The sequence below is a fragment of the Boleophthalmus pectinirostris genome, unplaced genomic scaffold, assembly GCF_026225935.1.
Source record: "Boleophthalmus pectinirostris isolate CB_2022bp ecotype Guang Dong unplaced genomic scaffold, ASM2622593v1 HiC_scaffold_4, whole genome shotgun sequence".
In the NCBI taxonomy this organism is placed as follows: domain Eukaryota; kingdom Metazoa; phylum Chordata; class Actinopteri; order Gobiiformes; family Gobiidae; genus Boleophthalmus; species Boleophthalmus pectinirostris.
Window position 1 is genome coordinate 17607417 of NW_026571353.1, and position 22264 is coordinate 17629680.

Below are 22264 nucleotides of genomic sequence, written 5' to 3' on the forward strand. Positions count from 1 at the left end.
TTTGAGGCCTTCTGTCTCCTTAATATCTTGTGGTGCAGATAAAAAATGTATGACTTTTGCTTTGCAAACATACACATAAGACTTTTTAAAGACCTTAAACAGTTTCAAATTCAAACTTTCATTTTTCATATGGATGACATACAACACACATACTCTGCCCCTACAATCCCACTTGGCCACTACACATCACTAAGTCACTACGTATATATATACACACACACACACACACACACAATCAATCATCATCATTATTATTATTATTATTATTATTAGTAGTAGTAGTAGTATTATATATCATATATATCGCATACAAAGGGGTGGTGAGCTATCTGTCTTCATAAATCATATATAGTCCAGCATACACATGTAGGATTGACATTCTGGAGAGTCTGGTCATTTTAGAGAGCTCTTGAATAGGAGGAGCTCTGGCATGAAGGAGGTTGTAAAAACTGTCACTCCTTGTCGGAAAAATGGATGGTCCTTGCAGATGACAGCCCTCACATGCCTCACAGAGGATTTACTTGTCCATAAAGAGCCCTGTCCATGAAGACAGCGTGTTCCCACACACTTTGCAGAGTCCTGGATATTACATGTGACAGATTGCTGAGGCACCTCTTGCCAGTTATTCAGCTGCTTGTGAGAACACAAAACCCGTTCGCATAGCAGCATCTGCTGTCGGGAAAACAAATTATGTTCTATCGTGTGTGTGTGTTTAAGTCTCATCAATCCTGACACTCCTGAGGACTAGTGCAACTAAATATTTTGTCATCCAGTGTATTCTATTAGAAATACATCAGAAAGTTGAAGAGTCCTTTTTACAGCTGTCCTTTAATTATGTAATAGGTAGGGTTTTTGAACTGTGCAAATACAATTAGATAAATGCCAGGGCTAAAAATATGACATTGGATAGAGTGTGCAGGAGAGTAGGCGGTAGACCTTCAATACATTATCTCAGCCAATTGTTAAGAAGAGGCAAAGCTATAGTGTTGTATGTAGTAGCCTCTTTCCTATTAATTTTATGGATGCACAACCACAATAATACTACATTAATACTAAACAGTGCCCTACAATATGATATACAAGTAACTACTATATCAAATGGAACCAAAAATGCACACCAAAGAGGTGCAAATGCAAGGAACAGCAATATAGAATTGAGCACACTCAGATGGCCGATGTCCAAAAGCTTTTTTAGGCAAAAAAACCTTCGTCAGATAATTTTTCTTGCTTTGGACCACAGTGACTACTGCATGCCTCAACCTTACATTTACATCTATTTACATCATGCTTATGTTCAACCAGTGAATGCAAAAAACCACTAAGTAAAATATTTTTTACCCAACAGCAGATTTATCTATTACTGTGGGAGCTCAGTAAAAAGTCTTACTGCATCATAGTTTTATCACTCACCACATACACTATGTTCAAAGTTTATCATAATTCTCCACCTCTGCATAATTTTTTAATCTCACCATTCACACCCTCTTTTATCGGTGCCGGTTGAATCCCTGCTGATGCTCCGTGATGGTGGTCCTGAATAATTAAACAATCCCGACAGCCTTGTAGGGGTCCGTTTCCATGACAACCCTTCTCCCGGTGTCCTCTTTGCCCTGAGGAGTAACGTAAATCCCCTGTCTACTTAATGTCACAGGATAACTGCGCAGTAAAGTGGGGCGCAACAAAACGCAGGTAGAAGTCAAAGAGAGATTTTAAATGACACCGTCCAGCTACTGTGCCTCTACAGGCAGTGATGTCATAGGTGAAGGTGCATGGACCACTTAGCTATGGGCCATCCAATCTGAATGAAATAAGAACATAATTACATAAATTCATTATCTGGTCGCAAATAAACAGAACAGATTAGTAATAAATATATAAGTATCATATTTGGCTTTAAAACATATACATGTTTAACTAGGAATAATTCCAGTTAATTTATTTAACCTGTATTTATATTGGATGCTGAGTATCACGAAGAAAAGCTGCATAGCATCATAGGTAATCTTACCTCTAACAAAACAATTGTATAAAATGATAATAATATGCATTGGATCATGCACATAATACATGAAGCAAAAAGTGTTATCTTGCAAATATCTTGTATTTGTGTTACTGCTATTTTTTCATTATTATGGAACATGAAATCACAAGGCATCACAATGACAAGAAGATGCGGAGTAAAAGTCAAACAAACATGCGAATGTATACTATATTGTGACTAAGTTTTCAAAGGTCACATTATATTACTGTTTAGTACATTCAGTAATTTTATGGCCAAAAGATAGGGAATTTCTTCTAAATCACACATAACGTATACATAAAATAACCCAACCCATATAACCCAATATATTTTATATGTTCCCCCACCATAAGCATCATAATATTTTGATTGATTTATGCATTTTGATTAATCAGGCATTGCCTGACATTTGAGGCAAAGAAAAGTTCTATGAATGTTTTTGTTTTCACCTAACTCCCAAGCTCTGCTCCCTGCTTTGTATTCACTTGGAATTATTTAAGAAATCCAGCTACCTGGTCTTACATGTTGGGTTAGTAATAGCAATTTTTTGACAATAAAGCACAAGTGGATGTGTAACTTGCTACAGTGAAATTTCACTGAGAAGTTTACAATTAATGTACAACAGTGATCAATGTATGCTATAGTTAACAAAACACTCTACAAAATAGTCAAGCAATAGTGATTATTCCTGGCATGGCCATGTCATGGTACACAGAAGATGGAGCACAGGGGGTGGGGCCACATTAAGGTCACCTCAGAATCACTTGACTGATGCCTATAATGGTTCCCGATTGGTTTGTGGATGTGTTATGCTCCAAAGAGAGACCCATTCTCTCTCTCTCTGGACCCACACAAAGTCAATTACTCTTTGACATCAAATGATTCCCACCTCCTCGGCCTATTAGACACTGAATTAACCTTCTACCTGTCGATGAGGAGGTATGGAGGGACAGGTACAACCCTGCTGTACTCTGCTCTATTATAAGAAATTTATATTGTACTTTCCACACAGCACTCACTGAGCTAATGACTCCAAAGAAATGTAATAAAAAGAGGATTAGCAGGTTTTGTCAAAGGTGCTTATGCTCTGCTTTAATACAAGGACTCACTGGCTCACATGTTTATTGGATGAACACAGCATGGCATTTTTCAAGCCACACAAATGCAATTTCACCTGATCTGCAATTTGGGGGGGTGGGGGGAGGTCTTAATGACCTGCACTGCAAATGCTGCTAGAGGTGGTCACAGAACCTGATCTGATGTAGGAACAATGTCCACTCCATCTTCCTCTACAAAAGCCAAGGCAGATAGGCTGATGTCTAAAATAATCTCTGTCTCTCTATGTGCCAAGTATTTTAACAAGTTTAGTTCTGATTGGATGTCTGGTTGTGTGATTCTCAATGTAAAAGTTAAAGAAATAAGTCACGCACTGAACTACTAAAGCAATCCAATCACAAGCTTGTCTGGAGTATCCTCAGAATCCGCCCTTTCAAACTGATTACAAATCCTTTGTAATGGCAAACCCTTCTGTACAACGCCCATGCCATACCACAACACTTCATTTTACTCACACAAGTGCAGCAATCAGTGCTTCACATCCTAGGTTTTTGCAACAAAATCTAATAATCGTGGGCTTCATTAGAACATTGTTCTGAGACAGAACAGACTAAAAATAACTCCCAACTCAGCTGGGCTGTTATTTAAAATTGTAATAAATTTCACATTGCCATTTTAAAATTTATTCTACAGAGGTTACTTTTAATATCTAAACTAATTTTGAACAAATAGAATATCTTGACAAGGGCCAGTGATACTCTTAACCTTTTAATTCATATTTAGAGATAAGTTTTTACCATAGAACATTATTATTATTTTTTATCCTGGAGAAAAATATGCACATGTTCATATTTGAATAAGTAAATAAATGCTGGGCTAAGAAAACAAACCTTTTTGATAAGAAGTATAAATGAAAGTTTGGTAAAACTAGAATATCCATCCTAGATTCCCATCTCTTCATACACATTAAAAAACAATAACATGCTATTTATTATTTTGGAAAATTAAGCCACCTCTAAGTGTTTTTCTTTAAAAGGTACTACTAGACTCAGCTGGCGATTCTTTCTATAACTGCAGCAGATCTTGATGATGAAGCGGGCACTGTGCAAATCAAGGAGAGTCAAACCTGAGCCAGTCTGAACCTGATGTGACAGACAGCAATTAGACCAGTCATTTCACAATCTGGGCATCACACCATGGCCGACAGACTATGACAAAACTGTTAAGAGGTAGAGAGAAGACACCAAATGAGATTGTGCATAACAAAGTAGATATAGGAAGATAAGTCGAGATATATAGTGGGGGCCTATTATGTCATAGCCATGTTTCCAGACAACAGAAAGCCCTAAAATGATTACTAGCTCTTAGGGGCCTCTCACAAGTCAGTTCCTCCGCAGTGTTGCTGTGGCATCCAAGTGATCTCTTCATTAATTCATAACGGAGCGCCGAACCGAATTAGCTCTCGTTAGCCGCCCGCTGTTTACTTTTCTTTATTTGCTATCATTAACTGCAAGCTCCCTTTTAAAACTGTGTGTGGACATGTGCAAGATGGGGCAGCGCTGGGGGCATTTCGGGAGGGTCATCATTGCGCGCTCACCTAGCAACCTATGGCCTGGGATGATTCTCAAAGGCAGAGCATCACTGGGGGGTCACACACACACACACGCACCTCCCCTACCCCACAACCTTACCAGATGACTATATGGGGCTCAGGTGCATTTGCTTGTGACGTTTTGCTTGGCAGAAAATCAACAGGCTGGAGTTTAATGGACAACTGCTACTACTACTGATTGAATTTGGATATGGTCAACCAAGATGGGAATCTGAAGAAGAATAAATGCACAGGACTTCCTACTGTATATGTAGCCTTCTGGGGTCGCCACGGTAATTTGTCTGTCTCCGAGTATGCAGTGATTTGCTTATTGGTCTAATTGATTTTAGAACCTACTTTTACCTGTTCTGAAGCAACAATACCTTCCTTTGCCAATCCTGATGTAAACCCACTCTGACTCTGACCCTGTCTCGCCATCATACAAGCTTGAGACCCATGTAGCTGGTGTAACTATTTTTGGCGTATCAAAACTAGGAGTTATTTTTTTTCTTCTACCCATGGAATGTGGACAAACAGATGTACAGTATTTTCATATCTGCTGGTGACTGTGACATAAAGACCTACCCCAGCTGCGTCATGCCCTATCGTCCATCACGCCTCCACAGACATAGGGACGTCTTGCCCACCTGTGGCTGCTGACTCCTGGAGACAACCAGCTTCTTTCCTCTGTCCTCCTCTGGGTGTTAGGTGACCCGGATTCCGAGTGTTAGAAAAAAAAAAAAACATTATTAGAGAAGCAGTCCACCAGAAGAAGAGGTCAAGGTGGGCAGAGGATAATACCAAAAGACAACTTAAAAAGAGGTAAGATATCGGCCATTTTGTATTTATATTTGAAGAGTTCATTTGGAAAAACAGGTATTTGCCATGGGGAAAAGGCATTGGAGGCTTGTAGTTTACTCTTATTGTAGTAATATTTTCAAATGTATTTTACTGCTATTGATAATATACATAAATGATAACAAAAAGAAAGAAACTTTGTGACAATTTTTCAAAACGGAAATATCTGTTTTTGCTATTAACCTCTTCATTTGTACATTTATTTCACATACATATTGTAGTCTAGATTCATCAGGCTCAGAAGTGGTCAGCTGTAGAAGGTTTTAATAAAACATTGTGGACATTCTTTTGCTTTTTATCTTTGTTTTTTTCTCACATTCCATCTGCTAATAGTGGATGCCCAAAGAAGCATATGCTCCTTATGTATTAATCATCCACAAAAGCCTGTTTTTGTTCAGCAGATAAGACATGGCCACTGAAGAAAGCCTTAAAGGGCTTTTCCCTACTGCCTCACAACTTTAATTCTAGCTTCAGCGAAAAATCACACGCCACATTTAGGCTGGCATTTTACCAATTTTCTAATAAGAACAAAGAATAAGACAACTTTTTAATATAATTTTCAGTATTTCCCAGATTGCCTCTATGGGCTCGCAGACTGTGTTAAGACTGATAATATGGTCTTTTAATAGAGGCAGCTGCCTGTGGATTGATAAAAGCACATACACTTACAGTTGAACTAATGTGTGAACATACTGAACACATCACCGTTGTGCTGATTGTTGACAAACAGAGAGTCTTTGTGTGGGAGTTACAGCAAAAGAGAGGACAGTTTTTGTGACACATTTCACTAGACTCAACAGAAGGCGGCTTGGTTTTTGGCACATGTTCTTCTTTTGAGGTTTTTTTTCATTGAAGTATACGATAGCACAGTTTCATAATATATGGTCTTTCGAACAAACATTTATCTTTATCTTTTAGTATATTTTTCAGAAGTATACATTTTGTACATTGTGTCTAAATGTGTTTCAAGCTATATGACATATGACATAACCTGATTCTGGCAAAAGGAATGACACATATTGTTGGTGGAATCTGAAATTGAATTATTGATGTCTTCAGCCTGCTTAAAAATGCATCCCCAACCTTTCTGTCGCTCAGAGAGGAAGTAATAATTAGCGTTTGAACATAAGGGAAAACAGACACTAATTATAAAGGTACCGATGCTACAAACATATATTTATTCTTTTTAAATGAAAACAATTTTATTCCACAGGCACACAAAGTTATTTTTAAATCTACAAACTGGTATGCACATTTGATGGATCTTCTTGCTCTCTCATAACTAATAAATACAATGATTAATTCAACTCAAACCTCATGATGATACCAATTTCTACACTGTTCAGCTCATTTGAAAAAGGTGGCATCTTGACAGACAGCGAGGCAGACACAGACCAAATCAAATACTATGGGGGAATGAATGGGTGACAAATGGTAATAGCTGCAAATGGGCATCAGCTCACCTCCTGCCCGAAAAACTGAGATACTGCACTGTCACTCGTGTCAACTATACTGTAAAAACTCACTACTGCACAGTTCTGCTTGCAACCCTTTCTATAATCCTATTTATTTATTGGTTTCATTTGACCCCTTCAGGAGGATGACACGAAAAGCCCATGGAAGAAGAGTCCTTGCTCCTTTGTGCACAGAAATTAAGGTAGGGCATTGAGCTTTTTGCTTTATTTATTTTTGTAAAACTGTCATAGACATAACATTTGAAATCAGAGGTGAGTAGAAGTTTATTATATATTGAATACATTTGGAGGCTTTTTTAGACCCCTACTTTAGTAATATATTTGAAGTGTTACTTTCTTCTTACTGAGTAAAAGTGTTACTGAGTGAGTCATGAGACAAAAAGTTTATGTTGATATTATCAGTAATTAAAGCATTTCCTGAGCTGCTCCATCAGATACAATTTAGTTTTTTCTTATGTTTGTGGAGTGACCTTTGAAAATAGGTTTTGTGCTTTATTTGCCCAATTATATTAACTTAAAATTATACATCAGATTTTATGTCCAGACTGTTACTCTGACAAATGCTTTTGGGGTAGTAGTTTCCCCAAATACTTTTTACTCTTACTTGAGTACGTTCTCGTGCAACTACTTCCTTTTATTTGAGTAATATTCATTTATTCTTACTTCAGCACAATCTTTATTTACTCTACGCACTTCTGTTTAAATACATGTGGATTTTAAAATGCATATGCTGGTAGTCATCTTATAGCGCATGACTTTTTACAGACTTGCCTATGTGCCTTCATAATGGTTCTCTTTCCACCAGGGTCAGAGCGTTAGTATTGGTCTTACATTGTAAATCCGACCCAGTATTGATACTATCAAGATTAACTGGCTTTGCCTGACTGTCTGCTATAACCTATGAAGACATCCAGTATTTTTCCATAATTGCATGTTTTTTGTTCTACTACAACATCTTAGTGCTTGACCCTCTTCATAACCCAGAGGGAATGTTGTAGTAATCAGGTAGCTAGTTAAAATCCTTAATGGGGTAAAGACACCAAAGGAAATCTCTTTAATTGGCTACTGTAATCATTTTCATAACATCGTGACCACCACCAGTGATGGTGAAGAACAAGTGTATTAGATTTGTGTGGGCATCTCTGAGTGTGTGTGGGGAGAAATGTGCCAGTGGATGTAAATGGTGTGAAATGAGCACACATTGTGGTACAAGGGAAGATTATAATGAAGCAGGGGTGATGCAACATCTAAGTTTTCGGGTTAGTAACCATAGCAACTACACAACCCCGTGTGGGTGGGTGTTTGATGTTGCTGGAAGGGGGTACCAGTGGAGGAGAGGAGGGAGACAGATGTCAGCAACTGCAAGACCTACACCCCCTTAACCATAGAACACATGTTGTCAAGTTGTTAGAGAATCCAAACTACTGCTGAGCTGGAGTGGATTTCCAAAGTTGGGTTGCTGCTGTTCTTACCTTCTCTTGAAGTTGCAGTTCCTTTTTAAAGCTGATTTGTGAGTCGATTGTTTTACCTACAAAAAAGAAAGTTACTGTACACATGCACAAAGAACAACAAATTTAAAAAAAGCAATATAAATAAAATAAAGGAGTGATTCACATCTTTTTTCTGACTTCCATTTTATCAGAGGTGTCAGACAGACTAGCTACCACATTCTCCTACCTGACAAACATCTGTCTTTTTAGAAAAATGCAAATGGTTAGCCTAAAAGGCCGTGTTATAGAATTGATAATTTTGCAAAATTCCATCTCTTTCATCATTCTAGGCTAGCAGTGTTGTCTGGGCCCTTTGACTGTGGTCTCGGGACCCACCATATGGAGGCCCACTGAGAAGTGAAGTGACCCCAAAGGATCACTAAGGTCAGGCGTGACCGGGACTCATCATTGGGACTTCTCCGATAAAAAAAAATATTTCGCGCCGGCCACCATGGCACAAACATGCGCTGTGTCACTGTCTTTAAGCTGCACAATCAAAACCTACACTGTCTGATCTGACTTGGGTAAGTTGTAAATGGTAGGGTTTTGAATCAGATCTAATTCAGGTAAGTTGGAAATGGCAGGGTTTTAAGATTTGTAGCGCTCCGACACATACGTTCGCTAGCAACATTGCTGATTGATGACCATTTAGTAGTAGTACCTCCTCTACCAAAGCAAGGCAAGGCCTATAGTTTTTACAAAATCTTTAACAGATGTGTATAACCTTATATATGCAACACATGTAAGTTATAACTCGTGTGTGTGTGTGGTTTTAGAAGAAATAACGCTAGCTGTTGCGCAATTAGCTTTTAGAGCTGCTGAGACGTAGCTTACATTTTAAGGTTGTACGAACAGGTTTGTGCCTATCCCCATGTGTCTCTCTCCAGCACCGCCTCTGTTGATTGTTTGGTCGCTCTCTGTCTGTCTGATCCTTGGGGGATCTCAGATGTTTTATTCCCAGTCAGTTTCTGAGCTCACTCACTCTATTATCACTGCAGTACGCACGAGCGTGCACGTGCTCTTGGTCTTGCCCCATGATGCGTCTGAATCATAGACTAATATTATAATGGCCTACACATTACAAAACTCATCCCCAAACGTGATCCTTTGTTGTAGCCAAAAGCAACAATGTTCCTGGTGTTGACTCATTAGAATAATTTATCTGGGCTTTTCAACCCTATTATTTTTTCAATTTACCATTTTACTTCACACACAGAACACAACAGAAAGAAAATAAAGCAAGTGTAAGACACTAGACTACTAGGCCTACTGGGTAGAAAACCAAAACAGAAATGAATTAAAGCCCCCTTCAGTCTCCTGGCTGACCACAGAAGCAGCGGCTCAGATGGCTTAACTCATGAACTGTGAACCATGTCCATCAAAGCAGAGAAAATCAGTGGCTCACCGAGGAGCTGTATAAAGCCAACTGAGGTTTAGTGGCTGTGGGTATTCTCAGTGAGAGAGTGAGTTAAACCATGTCTGTCATTGTGGCTCTCAGTCTGCTCTAAGCAGCTCTGTGCTTTCCTCCACAGGAAACCTGCTCTCTGGAGTTATGCCTGTTTAATCTTTTTACGTGCTGGATTCCCTTTTCTTTTATCCTTACTTCACCTGTCTCACATCATAAATGTAAGTTCATTTTGTTATCAGTTCTTTTGTGCCACACAGCCCTTTTCACTCAGATTGTAATGTGGTTCCCTCCACCCTCCCCGTGTGCGCTTGCCTTGTTTGCCTCCCTCACACTCACTTGCTCGCTCTCATTGTGAAGAGGGAAACAGCATCAACGGCCAAGCCACAGTAGCAGCACATGCAACAGGGTGCAGACAGCACCTCTCCTCCAGCTATCATCACTCCAAGGACACCTCCAGGGAACGAAGACAAAAGTCCAGCCAAAGCAACATTTGCGATCCTACTGCATCATACACAGAATAGAAAGAAGAAGAAAGAGGAAAAGTTCAAGGAGCAAACGGAAAAGTGACAAATAATTTGCTGGACTGAACAAAGTGAAGAATAAAGACAACCAGGAAAAAAAAAGAGGCACACAAAAAGAAAGTGAGTGTGTTGTGGAGCAGAGTGAAGATGCCACCTGTGGCTCCTGTTCACATCTAAAACAGCCTCTCTTAAATCCACACCAATGGCTTCCAAGAAGAAGTGGGCAGAAAGGAGGGAGCTGCGCAGAGACAGGCCATTCTCCACCCGAGAGGATGCTTCTGCGGTGCCCGGGACATCTGGCCCCGGCCGCTCCACCACCAGGGGGCGCTTCTCAGAGTCATGGAAAAGGCTGAGCTCCAGAGGGGGGTCCACCAAGAGGGGAGGGCTCAACTCTCAGCAGCCACCGGTAAGATGTTTTAGGACACACACGTCACCTTAAAGAATCCATATTTTTGCGGGTTAGACAAAAGACACACCACAGTGGCTTGTGTCTCAAGAGAGTCTCACCTGGGATCATGCACAGCAGCACTGTTAGGAATTAAGTTTCATTAGTCAAAAGGCCTCTATGGCAGCAGCTGTAGGAGCACCTGTGGGATACTTAACAACATTCAGTTTTCCATGGAAGTGGAATATTAACTTTAAAGAATAGTTATTTAATTAACTGTGCATCAAATTATTCATTACATAATGTCTGTGTCTACTCTGCAAAAGAGTTTCCCTTGGTCAGTGTAGTGATTGTATCAAATAACTTTTAATGAATAAAAAAAAAAAACATAAATTTCCTGTCTGACAGAATAACTTCAGTGGTATTGTGATATATTTAGTCTCTTGCAACATTGATTATTGTGTAAGACAATATGGCAACCATCCTGTTATACATTTAATGTATAACAGGTATAACATGTATGTTTAAATGTTAAAAAAAGATACATTTAACTTTTTTATTAGTAAGCCCTTATTTGTTATTCTTGTTGTGGCCCTTCTTTAGTCTCTATGTTTTTCTGACTAGTAAATTGCAGAGCTATCTTTTTGTCTTTTATTTTAACTGAACTTTTGCGAAAAAATTCAAATATCGCAATATTGTTATCACACTAGTGAATATAGTCATAAAATGTCTCATATTATTTGTCATATTGTACAGACCTACCAGGATGTGTCAGAAATCAGAATCCCATGTTGTCCTGCAAATTATAAAGTCAAAAGACAACCTTGGGTTTATTGACTTTGTCAGTTTTGGATGAAGTTTAAAAAGCCCTTTGTCATACAGATTTTTTTCTGCAGTTTATGCTTTTATGAATTCATGAACAACAATAGAGTGAGCTGTTTCATTTCTCCTCTCTCCTTCTAAAATATGGCGCTGATTTTTTTGTATCAATGAATCTGGCCTCTAGCTGGACTTATGGACTATTGCACACAGCCAGTAATCTGTAGGGTGATCTGAGGCAGTGACATATGCCCTGACGTTGGCTGGACTGTGGGAGAGCCATTTGCACACATGGAGAGTCAGATGTACCTTCCGTTTTACCTAAATACAGTGGTGCTGTATTTTAACAAGTGCACTTTGATGTGTTTGTGAACTCCTCTCTTATCTGTCTGAAGCACCATTTTATGTTTTTGGTGTGCACCTGTAGTCCCAATGACCTGCTCTGTCCGCTGGGATTTGTGTCGCTTGGATATCAACAACAGGGAAGGGACCACAACACCACTCACAGCATCAGATATTTTGTACCTTCAGTTGTATGGAGTAATCATGTGGGTTTGTGTTGGTTGGTCTTATTTGTGTGACTTTGTGTGAAAATAAAGGTATAAAACAGTGAAAGATGCAAATTGGAAAACAAATTGAGGGACTGAAGCAAACCTTGTTTTGTTTTTTTGATACGATACATGACAGAATCCTACTCTGAGCTGAGGCAAAGGCATATTTGTTCAGTGTAATAGATAGTTATGAGTTGTTTTATTTAAAGTTAGCAAAAGCAAGATCTAAATAGTTGTGTTATGTTGTGACAACTTTATGACTGCTGTCTTTTCTTAACCGGTTTGTAGGAAACTACTTAACATGTTAAAGCCTTTTGTCAAATGCTTGGTCACTATGGGGCTATTATGATGTGGGCTGGCATTATACTGATGGTGTTTTCTATAATGAGCCATATCAGATCACCATGGGACTTCAGCTCTCCCAGAAACACACATTCACCTAAACCAATTGTGGCTTTAAATGTCCACATTTAAATTCCTCTTTGCATCTGCTTCAGTTGTTTTGACTGTACTTCCTTATTCCTTATTTCATTTTAGCTTTAATGAGCTAGTTTATTGTCATATTTTGTATATATGCTGGTGGTAGTAATAGTCTGTGTAAACACAAGATAATGAATATTGGTTAGTAAATTAGTTGTTAATTAATTACAATGAGTCAGAATAGCTCTCTCATCTCTAGTTTAAAGCATAAATAATAATGTATTTGTTTATCCATAGAAAAGTTGTAATAACTTTTTCATGTTTTCAAAGGTGGTTTACATGACAACTCTTCAAACAGGCAGATTACCACTGACAACAAGGTCGTTGTATCTTAACAAACAGAAGCAGATGGTCTGCAAACCAACAAACAAGCTCTAAACATGTACAAATACCAGTTGTATGGAACAGCTGGCTACATTTATATCTCTTCATTGTATTAATTGAAATTATAAAAAGATAACAAAGAGTGTGTTAGCAGTGTGTGTGTTAGAGTTAGCATTCAATGTAGTTATTTGTTATAATTAAAAGTATGTTTATTCTCATTAATATATCAGAGCCAATTTTCAGAACTATGTTGGATTTCCTCTCCCTCTCTGCACACCTGCCCATTTGCCAGGCTGATGTCAGTATTCGTGACTGCACCGAACATCACGTTTGAGGGACCACTGTGTGACAATGTGGGACTGTGACTCAAATTTTAAGAGAAGGTTTGTTGCTTTCATATTTAGTTTGGATTTGTTTTATTCAGTTTATTCTGTGGTTTTTTAATCTGCATGAGGTCTGATCTCAGAGGACAAGTAATACTCTTATCCCCTTAACTCCTGAATGTATATAGATGTATATTAAAAAGTTTTGTGGGTGTTTTTACCTGTAAGTAAATGGTAAATTAAGTTGAGATTATTAATTTGTCTATAGCAAAAAAATAAATAATAAAAAATTTGGGTATGTTGCAAATTTGTGACAACTAGAAACAAGTGCTTGCCAAAGGTTCCTAGGAAGATACTGCATATGCACTAACCGGCATTGGGAGAATGCAGCTGCCATCTCGGTTTATATCTTCATCCAAATATTTTGTTGCATATTTGTAACACTCAGCATTAAGGGGTTTAAACCTTTTTTGTTTTATGTTAAAGGTGCACTTTGTAGCTTGAATTGCCCATTATCTACTTGTCTTCATCAATGTGTTATTTCTTTGCTGACAATGGTCCACAGTATAGCATCAAATATCTATTGCTATGGAGACAAGCATGTGATGCCACCAGACCAAGTTACAGGTCAGATCTGTGCAGAGGCGACGCCATTCAGAGAAAGAATAGATGTTTTTCCAGGTATTTTTTAGTCAAAAAAACACCTGTAATTGAATAAATACAAATAAGAAAAGTTCAGTGCCATACTGTGGAACATTCAAGGCAATAGCATCTCTATGAAGACAAGGTGGTTGCATACCCACCACCAGAAAGTAACATAGTGCACCTTTAAGGGGAAAAAAAGCAAAAACTTAACAAACATGTTTGATGCAAGTATAGTAAGTAAGTAGTTATGCGTCATCTGTCAGATGTCTTGTCTGTACGACCATAAAATGTTAAAGGAACACTGAGCATTATGGCTGATAATAAAAGAGTCTGCAAAGTTCAAACAAAACCTTATATATAAACCCTACGGTATATGCAGTGCAGAAACAAATCATATTCAGAAATGGAAAGAGGATGAGAATGCAGAAAATGACTTATGTTTCTCTGTGTAATGAGACATTTTAAAACTTGGAGATCCCCCACCCTTTCAGAGATACAGGGAAAGTTTATTATCCAGTATAACAGTGCATGTGTTTACCTTTTGGCATGTTGACTAACAGTTTAACAGAGTTTCTCCTTTTGGCACAACAAAGCACTATGTTCCAGCATTAATCTGCTTACCACACGTTTGAGTGGCAGAGCGGCTGCATTGTACAAATAAGCTGGTTATTAGCTGGTATTGATAGAGTTTGTGTGTAGGGGCGATGACTGACACTGGTAGCAACAGTAACTTGGAAACAGTGTGAAGTCTAAAGTGAAGTTAGTTTAAGCAGTGATACTGGTAGGAGGTGTTAAGCGGTGGGTGAATGTGCAGGGGGAACAAAGAAGACGGAGATAAAAAGTAAATCTGTGAGTGTGAAGTATGTGTGACACAGATGGAAAGCGAAAAGAAGGAGTTAGAGATCCCTTTTGGCATTACAAATTAAAGGGCTGCATTTGGTGTCTTCTCCTATATGGTGCAACTGTAGATGCCTCTCTCAGATACTATTCACAGCAATGTCTTGTCTGACTGAACAGACAGAGCTACAAAAAGCACTAGATGTGAACAGAAAAGAAGCAGGGAATTGGAAAAAGCAAGGAAACAAAGTTTGATTTGGGCACATTTTGGTAGTTGATAAGGCAGTGAATCTCACAGTCAAAGTGGATTAATGCTGTTGGACCTGACAGAGAGATCACTGTAATTATGTCTGTGGAAATGTGAAATCAACTGAAACCAATTATGACCTTAAAAGCTGTGGGGTCCATTTGAGCACTTTGACTCACTCACTCCATGGGGATCAGTGACCTGTTTTTGGTGGACAGAGCAACAAAATAGACCACCTCACATCACAACAGTATAACACATTCCTGTATTTTTATGCAGTTTCATTATCTATTTTTAGACAAATTGTACTAGCCTAGAAACACTGGAGCCTAATATTAGCACACACCATCAGTGGCACTGAAACTTCTTGGTACTAGTGTTGTTTTCTTGTATATTGTTGGCAGGTCTTGAGTTGCATAACACCTTATTTGCATTATAAATATCTTTTTAAAATTGTCACATGTATCAAAATCATTATTTTAAAGGCACAGCTTAACTGGTAGAGGGACCTTTAGCTGCTTGTCTCCATGGAGATGTTATTGCTTTGCCTGGAATGTTCCATGATATGACATTAACATATCCATCTAGCATTTATTCACTAGGGGTATTTCTAAAAATACAATCATTCCTTCTGTGAATAGCGGCGACTCTCCACAGATTTGAACTGTAATGTAGTGTAGTGCTGTGACCTACGTGCCTCCCATGTGATAGATATGTTTAATCTATACTGTGGAACATTCTAGATAAAGGAATATTATCTCCATGAAGACAAGTAGGTGACAGATCCTCCACCAGAAAAGTTACACAGTGCACCTTTAATTATCTTACGCACACTAATATTAAGTGTCTCAATGAATTAAATAAATGTACAAACACCTCCCTTAATAAGGTAATAATTTGAGCTTCTCCTTTTATGGATTTGTCAGATTACTGGCATGGGTTCTGATCAAAGCTTTTGAAAGCCGCCTTTAAGCTGCCTTCCCCTGATTTCTTTGGACTAATTTATTCTCAGTCAGAGTGGAAGAAGTGAGGAAACAGACAGAGAAAGGTTTTGGTGATGCTCAGTCATGCCTCAGTACAAACACTTCTGTTAGACACTTCACATTTTGTTTTAGATAGATTCTGACACTCCAGTGATTTCTGTTCCATTACTTGAAAATGAAAAAGTTGATTGCATGTGCTTAATTGAACGAGAAGGCCCTTTTCTGATGTGTTCACAATGAAAATATTTTCAGTATGTCACTCATGTCTATTACACCACCAGTCCCCAGTAGAAGGAATACTTTTATACATGTTAATGTATTTGTCTTTGAATAGATGTGGTCTGATCACAAACCTCTGTTGTCTTCTTTGAACTACAGCTTTGAAGTGCTTCTGTCTGATGCCATGTACTCTGGGCTTTGAGGTCAATGATGCCATTGTATGTATTTACAGGAGTAACTGTGTGGCAGTAAAAGCCATTACCTGGAGCCTGGGGGCAGTGGGCTGTGTGTGTCCAAATTATTACAGAGACTCGGGACTGTGATACACCATACCCCTGTCACCATAGTAACATAAGTGTGTTCTGCACATCAGAAAAATATTGTTTTCTATTTCATATTTATCATACTCCAGCTTCATCACCGATTTTGAGCATGAGCTGTTTTGAGCATCACTCGAGGACAGGTCTTCAGGTTTGTAAGAGGCTAAGCACATTTAGGTTTTATAGGTAATTATTTCAAAAACAGAAGAAGATTGTTCAAGACATCATTACTGGTCTTGTTATGGTCTTTTTGTTAAATCACACTATTACTGTCTTCACTGCTATTAGAAAGTGAAATCACTAACTGTCATTGAGATGGCTTCTGATGTGAGGCCATGTCTGCGTTGCTCTGTTGATTCTTAAGATTATATCGGTAAATGCTAATCTGCCATTTATGGATTTGTGTGTTGAATTGTGTGGAGCGCACTGAGTTGACAGAGACTGCTGAACTTCATGTAAAGCAACTGATTAAATGTTATAATTGAAATGTGGATGCTGCAAGTGAAATTATAAAAGAATAGTCCTGGACCAAATTAATTTAGAAGATAAATAATTTTTTAGGTTTTCAATTACTTGTTAAAGCCAATAGAGATTGAGAGACCGTGAGCTATGAACATAGCCATTCACTATCACAACAAAAAAATCGCAAATCAAATGAAAATATGTCAAGTTAAGTTGAGCAAGTAAACATAGAGAAAGGAGTTTTCTCTTTTGTCTATTCAGATTTTTACATATTTAATTTGTAAAAATTTAGTCCCTGTGTTCTCACTGCATAACATACGTTGTCTATGAAACAAGGACATTTGATAGTAGACCTATGTGACATTTTTCCTCAGTACATTCCAATATAATATTGATTTTGTGTCTTCCTGAAGGATCTGTTTGGCATTTACATAATGGTTTCTAGTCCAACATTACTGATACATACAGAGTATTTTTTCCTTGTCAAAGATATTGTCCCTGTAGGGAAAGCAGGTACTGCATTTGACCCATTTTCAATGCTGATGAAGCAACCTGTCAGGAACAGAGGGCACCCGGGGACCCATCTCCAGATCTTGAGTTAGGCTTGGTTATCTCAACTTGAAGATTTGACCAGTTTTGCATGTTTTTGGTTGAAGAAGAAATCCTAGAGCATAACCACCAAGATGTGGGGAGATACATGCAACCTTGGACTGTCAATCCTGGAACCTACTAGCTAGTTAGTGTTAGCTTTTCAGTCACCGTACTGACATGCTCGAATCCAAATAGCATAGGTCAATGGAAACTTGTCCAGAATGCACTTTCAGGTCAGCTACTTAATGATTTTCAAATAGATTTAATATCAGTGGTGGGTTTATAGTACAGTACAGTAGCTTGTATAAGGATAACCTCAGCAAATAAAAAATGTGTGTGATATACTAGAGTAGTTTATGTTATAATATTTTCTCTGTCTTGACTATCTATGATACAATATATTTTAATTGTATGGAAGACTTAACCAGGTCTAATGTGCCAGTCATATGAATTGGATCAAACCTTTAGCTGTCCATCAGCAACACAACATCATGGCTGCTTGTGTGGCTTCATCTGAATGCTTTGACTGGTCTGTGTGAGACTCTCTCTTGTGGGTTCTTTGCCTCTCCCAGATGGAGGACTGTTCCTGGCTCAGCAGAGGTTTTCCTGCTTCCTCAGGGCAAAGGTTGTAGGGGGTAGCACTGAGTGTGAGTGTGTGTTAGACTTTAGTCAGTGCATATGGAGCCAGATATTGAGCTGTCACATTTGTTGGTGCCTCTGGGGGCTCATTTAGTTTAGACTGAAGGGACAAAGCCAAGATAGATCAAAGCTTTGGCGTCCTCTTTTTGCACAACAAATTAATATTACACAGTCACGTAGTTGACAAATAAGCCAAAAGGACACCATACACCACTAAGCAGCTACATATACATTGTTATAGTGAGTGAGTTTCTACTTTTTTGGTGTGCTGTGCTGTTTGATAAACAAATTCGGTTTCTATATAATGATTTGGGATTTGGGAGTATATCATGGCTTTTTTCAGTTTGTATTGTTATCCTTGTATAACTTTATAACAGTTCATTGTAAAATTTATAAATATTTGGAAGCAACTATTACATGACACTGCAAATAAATATCCGGTGTTTGCTGGTTAATTATATTTGTGTATTTGGTGAAATTCTAGTTTAGCCATTATGTCGGCAACATAGTTATCACAATTATACAGTGGAGAAGTGACATTGTATGTCATTTGCTGTAATAGGTCCTTTTGGTTTACTAACCTAAGCTCCAACTGTGAGGAATGAATCAGTGAGAGAATTAAATCCCATCTTGTCGCGTCTTGTTCTTTGCCAATGCTTTTATTGTTGTTATAATTAGAGCGGCCAAGTTGGGTGAGAAGAAAATAAACAGCGTGGGTAGCAGGTGTGAGGACCTGGTGCCCTCTGGTGGACACAATTTGTATAAGAAGTAAAATATTTTATTATCTATAATTATTACCCATAAAACAGAATAAATTAAATGGGGTCAGTCTTGTTTTAGGAAGTTTCACTGGCATTAAGTAAGGACTCATATAATGAGAATGACCCAGATATGATGTGTGCAAGGCAGGCTGCACTAGTTATTGCACATTTGAATGTTGCCATCTAGAGTCAAAATTAAGGTAGTGCAATAGAAGCCAAGCAGAGTAAAACTCAAAAACAAGTGAATGTATTTGTGGGATTTTGATGAAGTCACTGCCAGGTGCAGTGAAATCAGTCAGATACTATTTTGTTTAGTTTTATCTTTTATCTCAAATGCACTCTGGTTGCAGTGACAACACTTTTGCAAAATCAGTTGGTGTGATTATAACAAAATATTCATGTTTTTAAGCACAAGAGATTTTTTCTGTATATTTTTATTTTATTTTATTTTATTTTATTTTACAGTCCTAAACCAACATGAACAGAAAAAAAAGTATTGTGGTGTCCAGACAGTTCTTCTTATTGTTGTTCTTATTGAATTTTAAAAATTCTGATAGACCTAATGCACTACATTTGTACCTGTGTTCAGCTATGTATCTCTGAGACAGATACTTTCACAACAATGGCCAACAGCTTCAAAAGTACAGCCATATACTGTGCACTTAAAATACATAGAGTGATTTTAGTTTTTGGTTTTTTTGCTGACAGGTGATACAAATATCATTAGATTTGCAATGTACATTTTAAGAGCAGAGCACATGAACATGCCCACTTGCCCAGGGCCATTAACATTTGAGAAAAGACTGAAATATAATATAAACTAATACAAGAGACACATGCATTTCAGAATGCATGAACTTCAAAATCATGAGCTTTGAATAAATTTTACGACCCCAAAGGAGACATCATATTTTGTTGTTTGCAGAGGACATTATAACCTAAAAATGTAGTTTTTGTGATTTTCATTTATTCTTGCATTTCACAGTCTTCACGAAAGAGTGAGTACTAAAAATATCTTTGACAAACAGATTATTTGACTAAATACCCAAATCAACAGCCTTTTCAAGAGTTATTGTCAAATAGTTCGCTCTGTCACAGTTTCCTGAGGTTCCACCTGGTGAGTATAAAACAGTCCATTTGAACCAACTAACAGAACACCCCTTCTTCACCTCATACACTCCATTCTGCGCTTATCTCCCTTTTTACTTTTCTTGGCTGTAATTGTTTCAGCTTCATCCTTTGTACCGTGGGTGTATCTTAGTTAATGCCTGTGCCTCTTTCTCTCCTCCTCCTCTCATATCAGAGACTCCAGTGTTCTCAAATGAGCCGCTGCCTGACAGACTGCTCCGTTTATGCGCTCCGCTCTGCGCAACGCTGCTCTGCGCTATACTGCACTGCACTACTCTCTACAGCAGCTCTCCCCTCTGTCTCTCCTCTTCTCCTCTTCTCCTCTCTGTCTCTCCTTTTCCTTCGCCCTTCTGTCTAAGCGTATCTTATTCTGTGCGTTGTTTTGTGTTTGGGGACCTCTGTAGGCTTTTTTCCTCTCTAAACCGGAGTGCGCTCCTGCAACTGGATGTGGAGATGGTCTGGCGCTCCGGGCTTGGATTGCCTCAGACTTTGTGGATTTGAGTGAGTGGTAGACGAAGGGGCAACGGCTGCCCAGGTGAGAGTTGGAGGGGGAGCAGCGGAGGTGGTGGTTCTGGTCTATAGTCGTCTCTCGAGGGTCATGCCCTGGGACCTGTACATTTGTCACCAGTTGGAGACGCTCTCCCTTTTTTGCCCCCCTTGTGGGGCACCACTAATGCTGGAGCCACTAAAAGCTGCTGGAGATCAGTGGCTGCACCGTGAAGAGCGGGCAAGATGAACCAGTTGGACGCACCACGGCCACTCAACTGGACCATCAGAAAACTGTGCCATGCAGCCTTCCTGCCATCTGTGCGCCTGCTCAAGGTAAAGCAACTCTCGGAAGAGAATTAACCGAAAGCATGCTCTGGCTCAGTGAAATGTGTCAGACACCCCCTCATCTTCTTAGTACTTTCACAGGGACAATGGAGGATCTATGGTGTGATGGAGAGGATTGCTCCAAAATTGCCTTAAATCTAGTTCATGTTTGGGTTGTGTTTTTTCATCCTCATACTTATGTTTCTTCATCATCATAACATAATGCACAAATAACATTAAAATCAATCAAATCATAAAATAGTAGGAAAACTTCACAAAAAAATGGGTTACTGATCAAAGAAAATTAAAATGAAGTAAATGAACGATAAAGAGGAGATGGCAGAGCAGGACATGGTATGGAATATGACACACAGGGCAAAATGAATTTCAGAAGAATAGGAGAACATGCAACATCAAGTGACAGACGAAGCAATATATTCCTCACTGCTCTTAAATATTTAGCTCTGTTTTCCTATAATTAGGGATGTAATGTGATACAAAGATGATGAGCGCATGAAATGTTAACATTATATTGTATGCTGAGGTGCTTGAGACAGGCTGGCTAAACCAATGATTTTATTCATTCATTTGCTTTCATAATCCAGTTGCTGGCACTGTGTAAAGTAGGCTATTGTTGGAGGTCTTGAATGCCTCTTCTTTACTCTACTTTGATGTGGCTTTATCAAAGTGTCGAACGGTGGAGCTGCTCCTCACAATCATATCGAGCATTTGCATTTGTAAAGCCTGTTTAAATTAACGCCATTGTAACAAGTGATTGAACAAGGCGCTTTTTCGCCTCGGCTGTTGTTTAGTGTATGAGTCTGGAACATATGCTCCTCTGTGGTACTTGTAAATTATCAGTGGCATCTCCTGGGACACTCTGAGATCTCATTAAAACCTTGGACTTATTTATTGTTACATTATTGACACCAGGCTTTCACTTGCTGTTGGTTGAAGGGTATCTTTGGACACTGAGCTTCTGAAGTTAGGTGGTGTGTTGCATAAGACTTTGAGTGGTGCAGTGACGGCCACTGTGGGCTAATAGAATTTGTATGTCTAATAGCAACAGTGACTTAGTGGTACAGTGGTGGCTTACCCGAATGGTTGGTGGTTCAACCTCAGTTCCAACCATTGCTTACTGTTATTGTGTCTTATGGCTTCACCTGCCATGTGTATCCTAAAGAAGAGTGAGTTGTGGTTGAGACCACATGACATGCCATGTCCCAGGGCAATTATGCCTACATAAGTGGCTTATCACCATGAAGAGTGGGGAGTGAACGAATAATGAAACGTGACCAAGTGCCCAGTGTCCAGAAAA

At 38.7% G+C, this 22264-nt stretch overlaps 1 protein-coding gene and 1 long non-coding RNA gene across 2 annotated transcripts in view; one reads left to right on the forward strand and one right to left on the reverse strand.

Annotated features, from left to right (window-relative positions):
* Positions 1-3909: 3909 nt before the first annotated feature.
* Positions 3910-9482, reverse strand: LOC129411276 (uncharacterized). The gene is made up of 3 exons (XR_008633233.1): positions 9325-9482; positions 8473-8528; positions 3910-5364 (listed from the first exon to the last, which is right to left on the reverse strand). It is a non-coding gene; the product is annotated as an uncharacterized LOC129411276 (long non-coding RNA).
* Positions 9483-10621: 1139 nt separating this feature from the next.
* Positions 10622-22264, forward strand: part of trpm3 (transient receptor potential cation channel, subfamily M, member 3) — an 88290-nt gene continuing 76647 nt past the window's right edge. The window contains exon 1 of the mRNA XM_055161508.1: positions 10622-10825. Within this exon, the coding sequence (XP_055017483.1) occupies positions 10622-10825 (204 nt within the window). The remainder of the gene's footprint in view (positions 10826-22264) is intronic.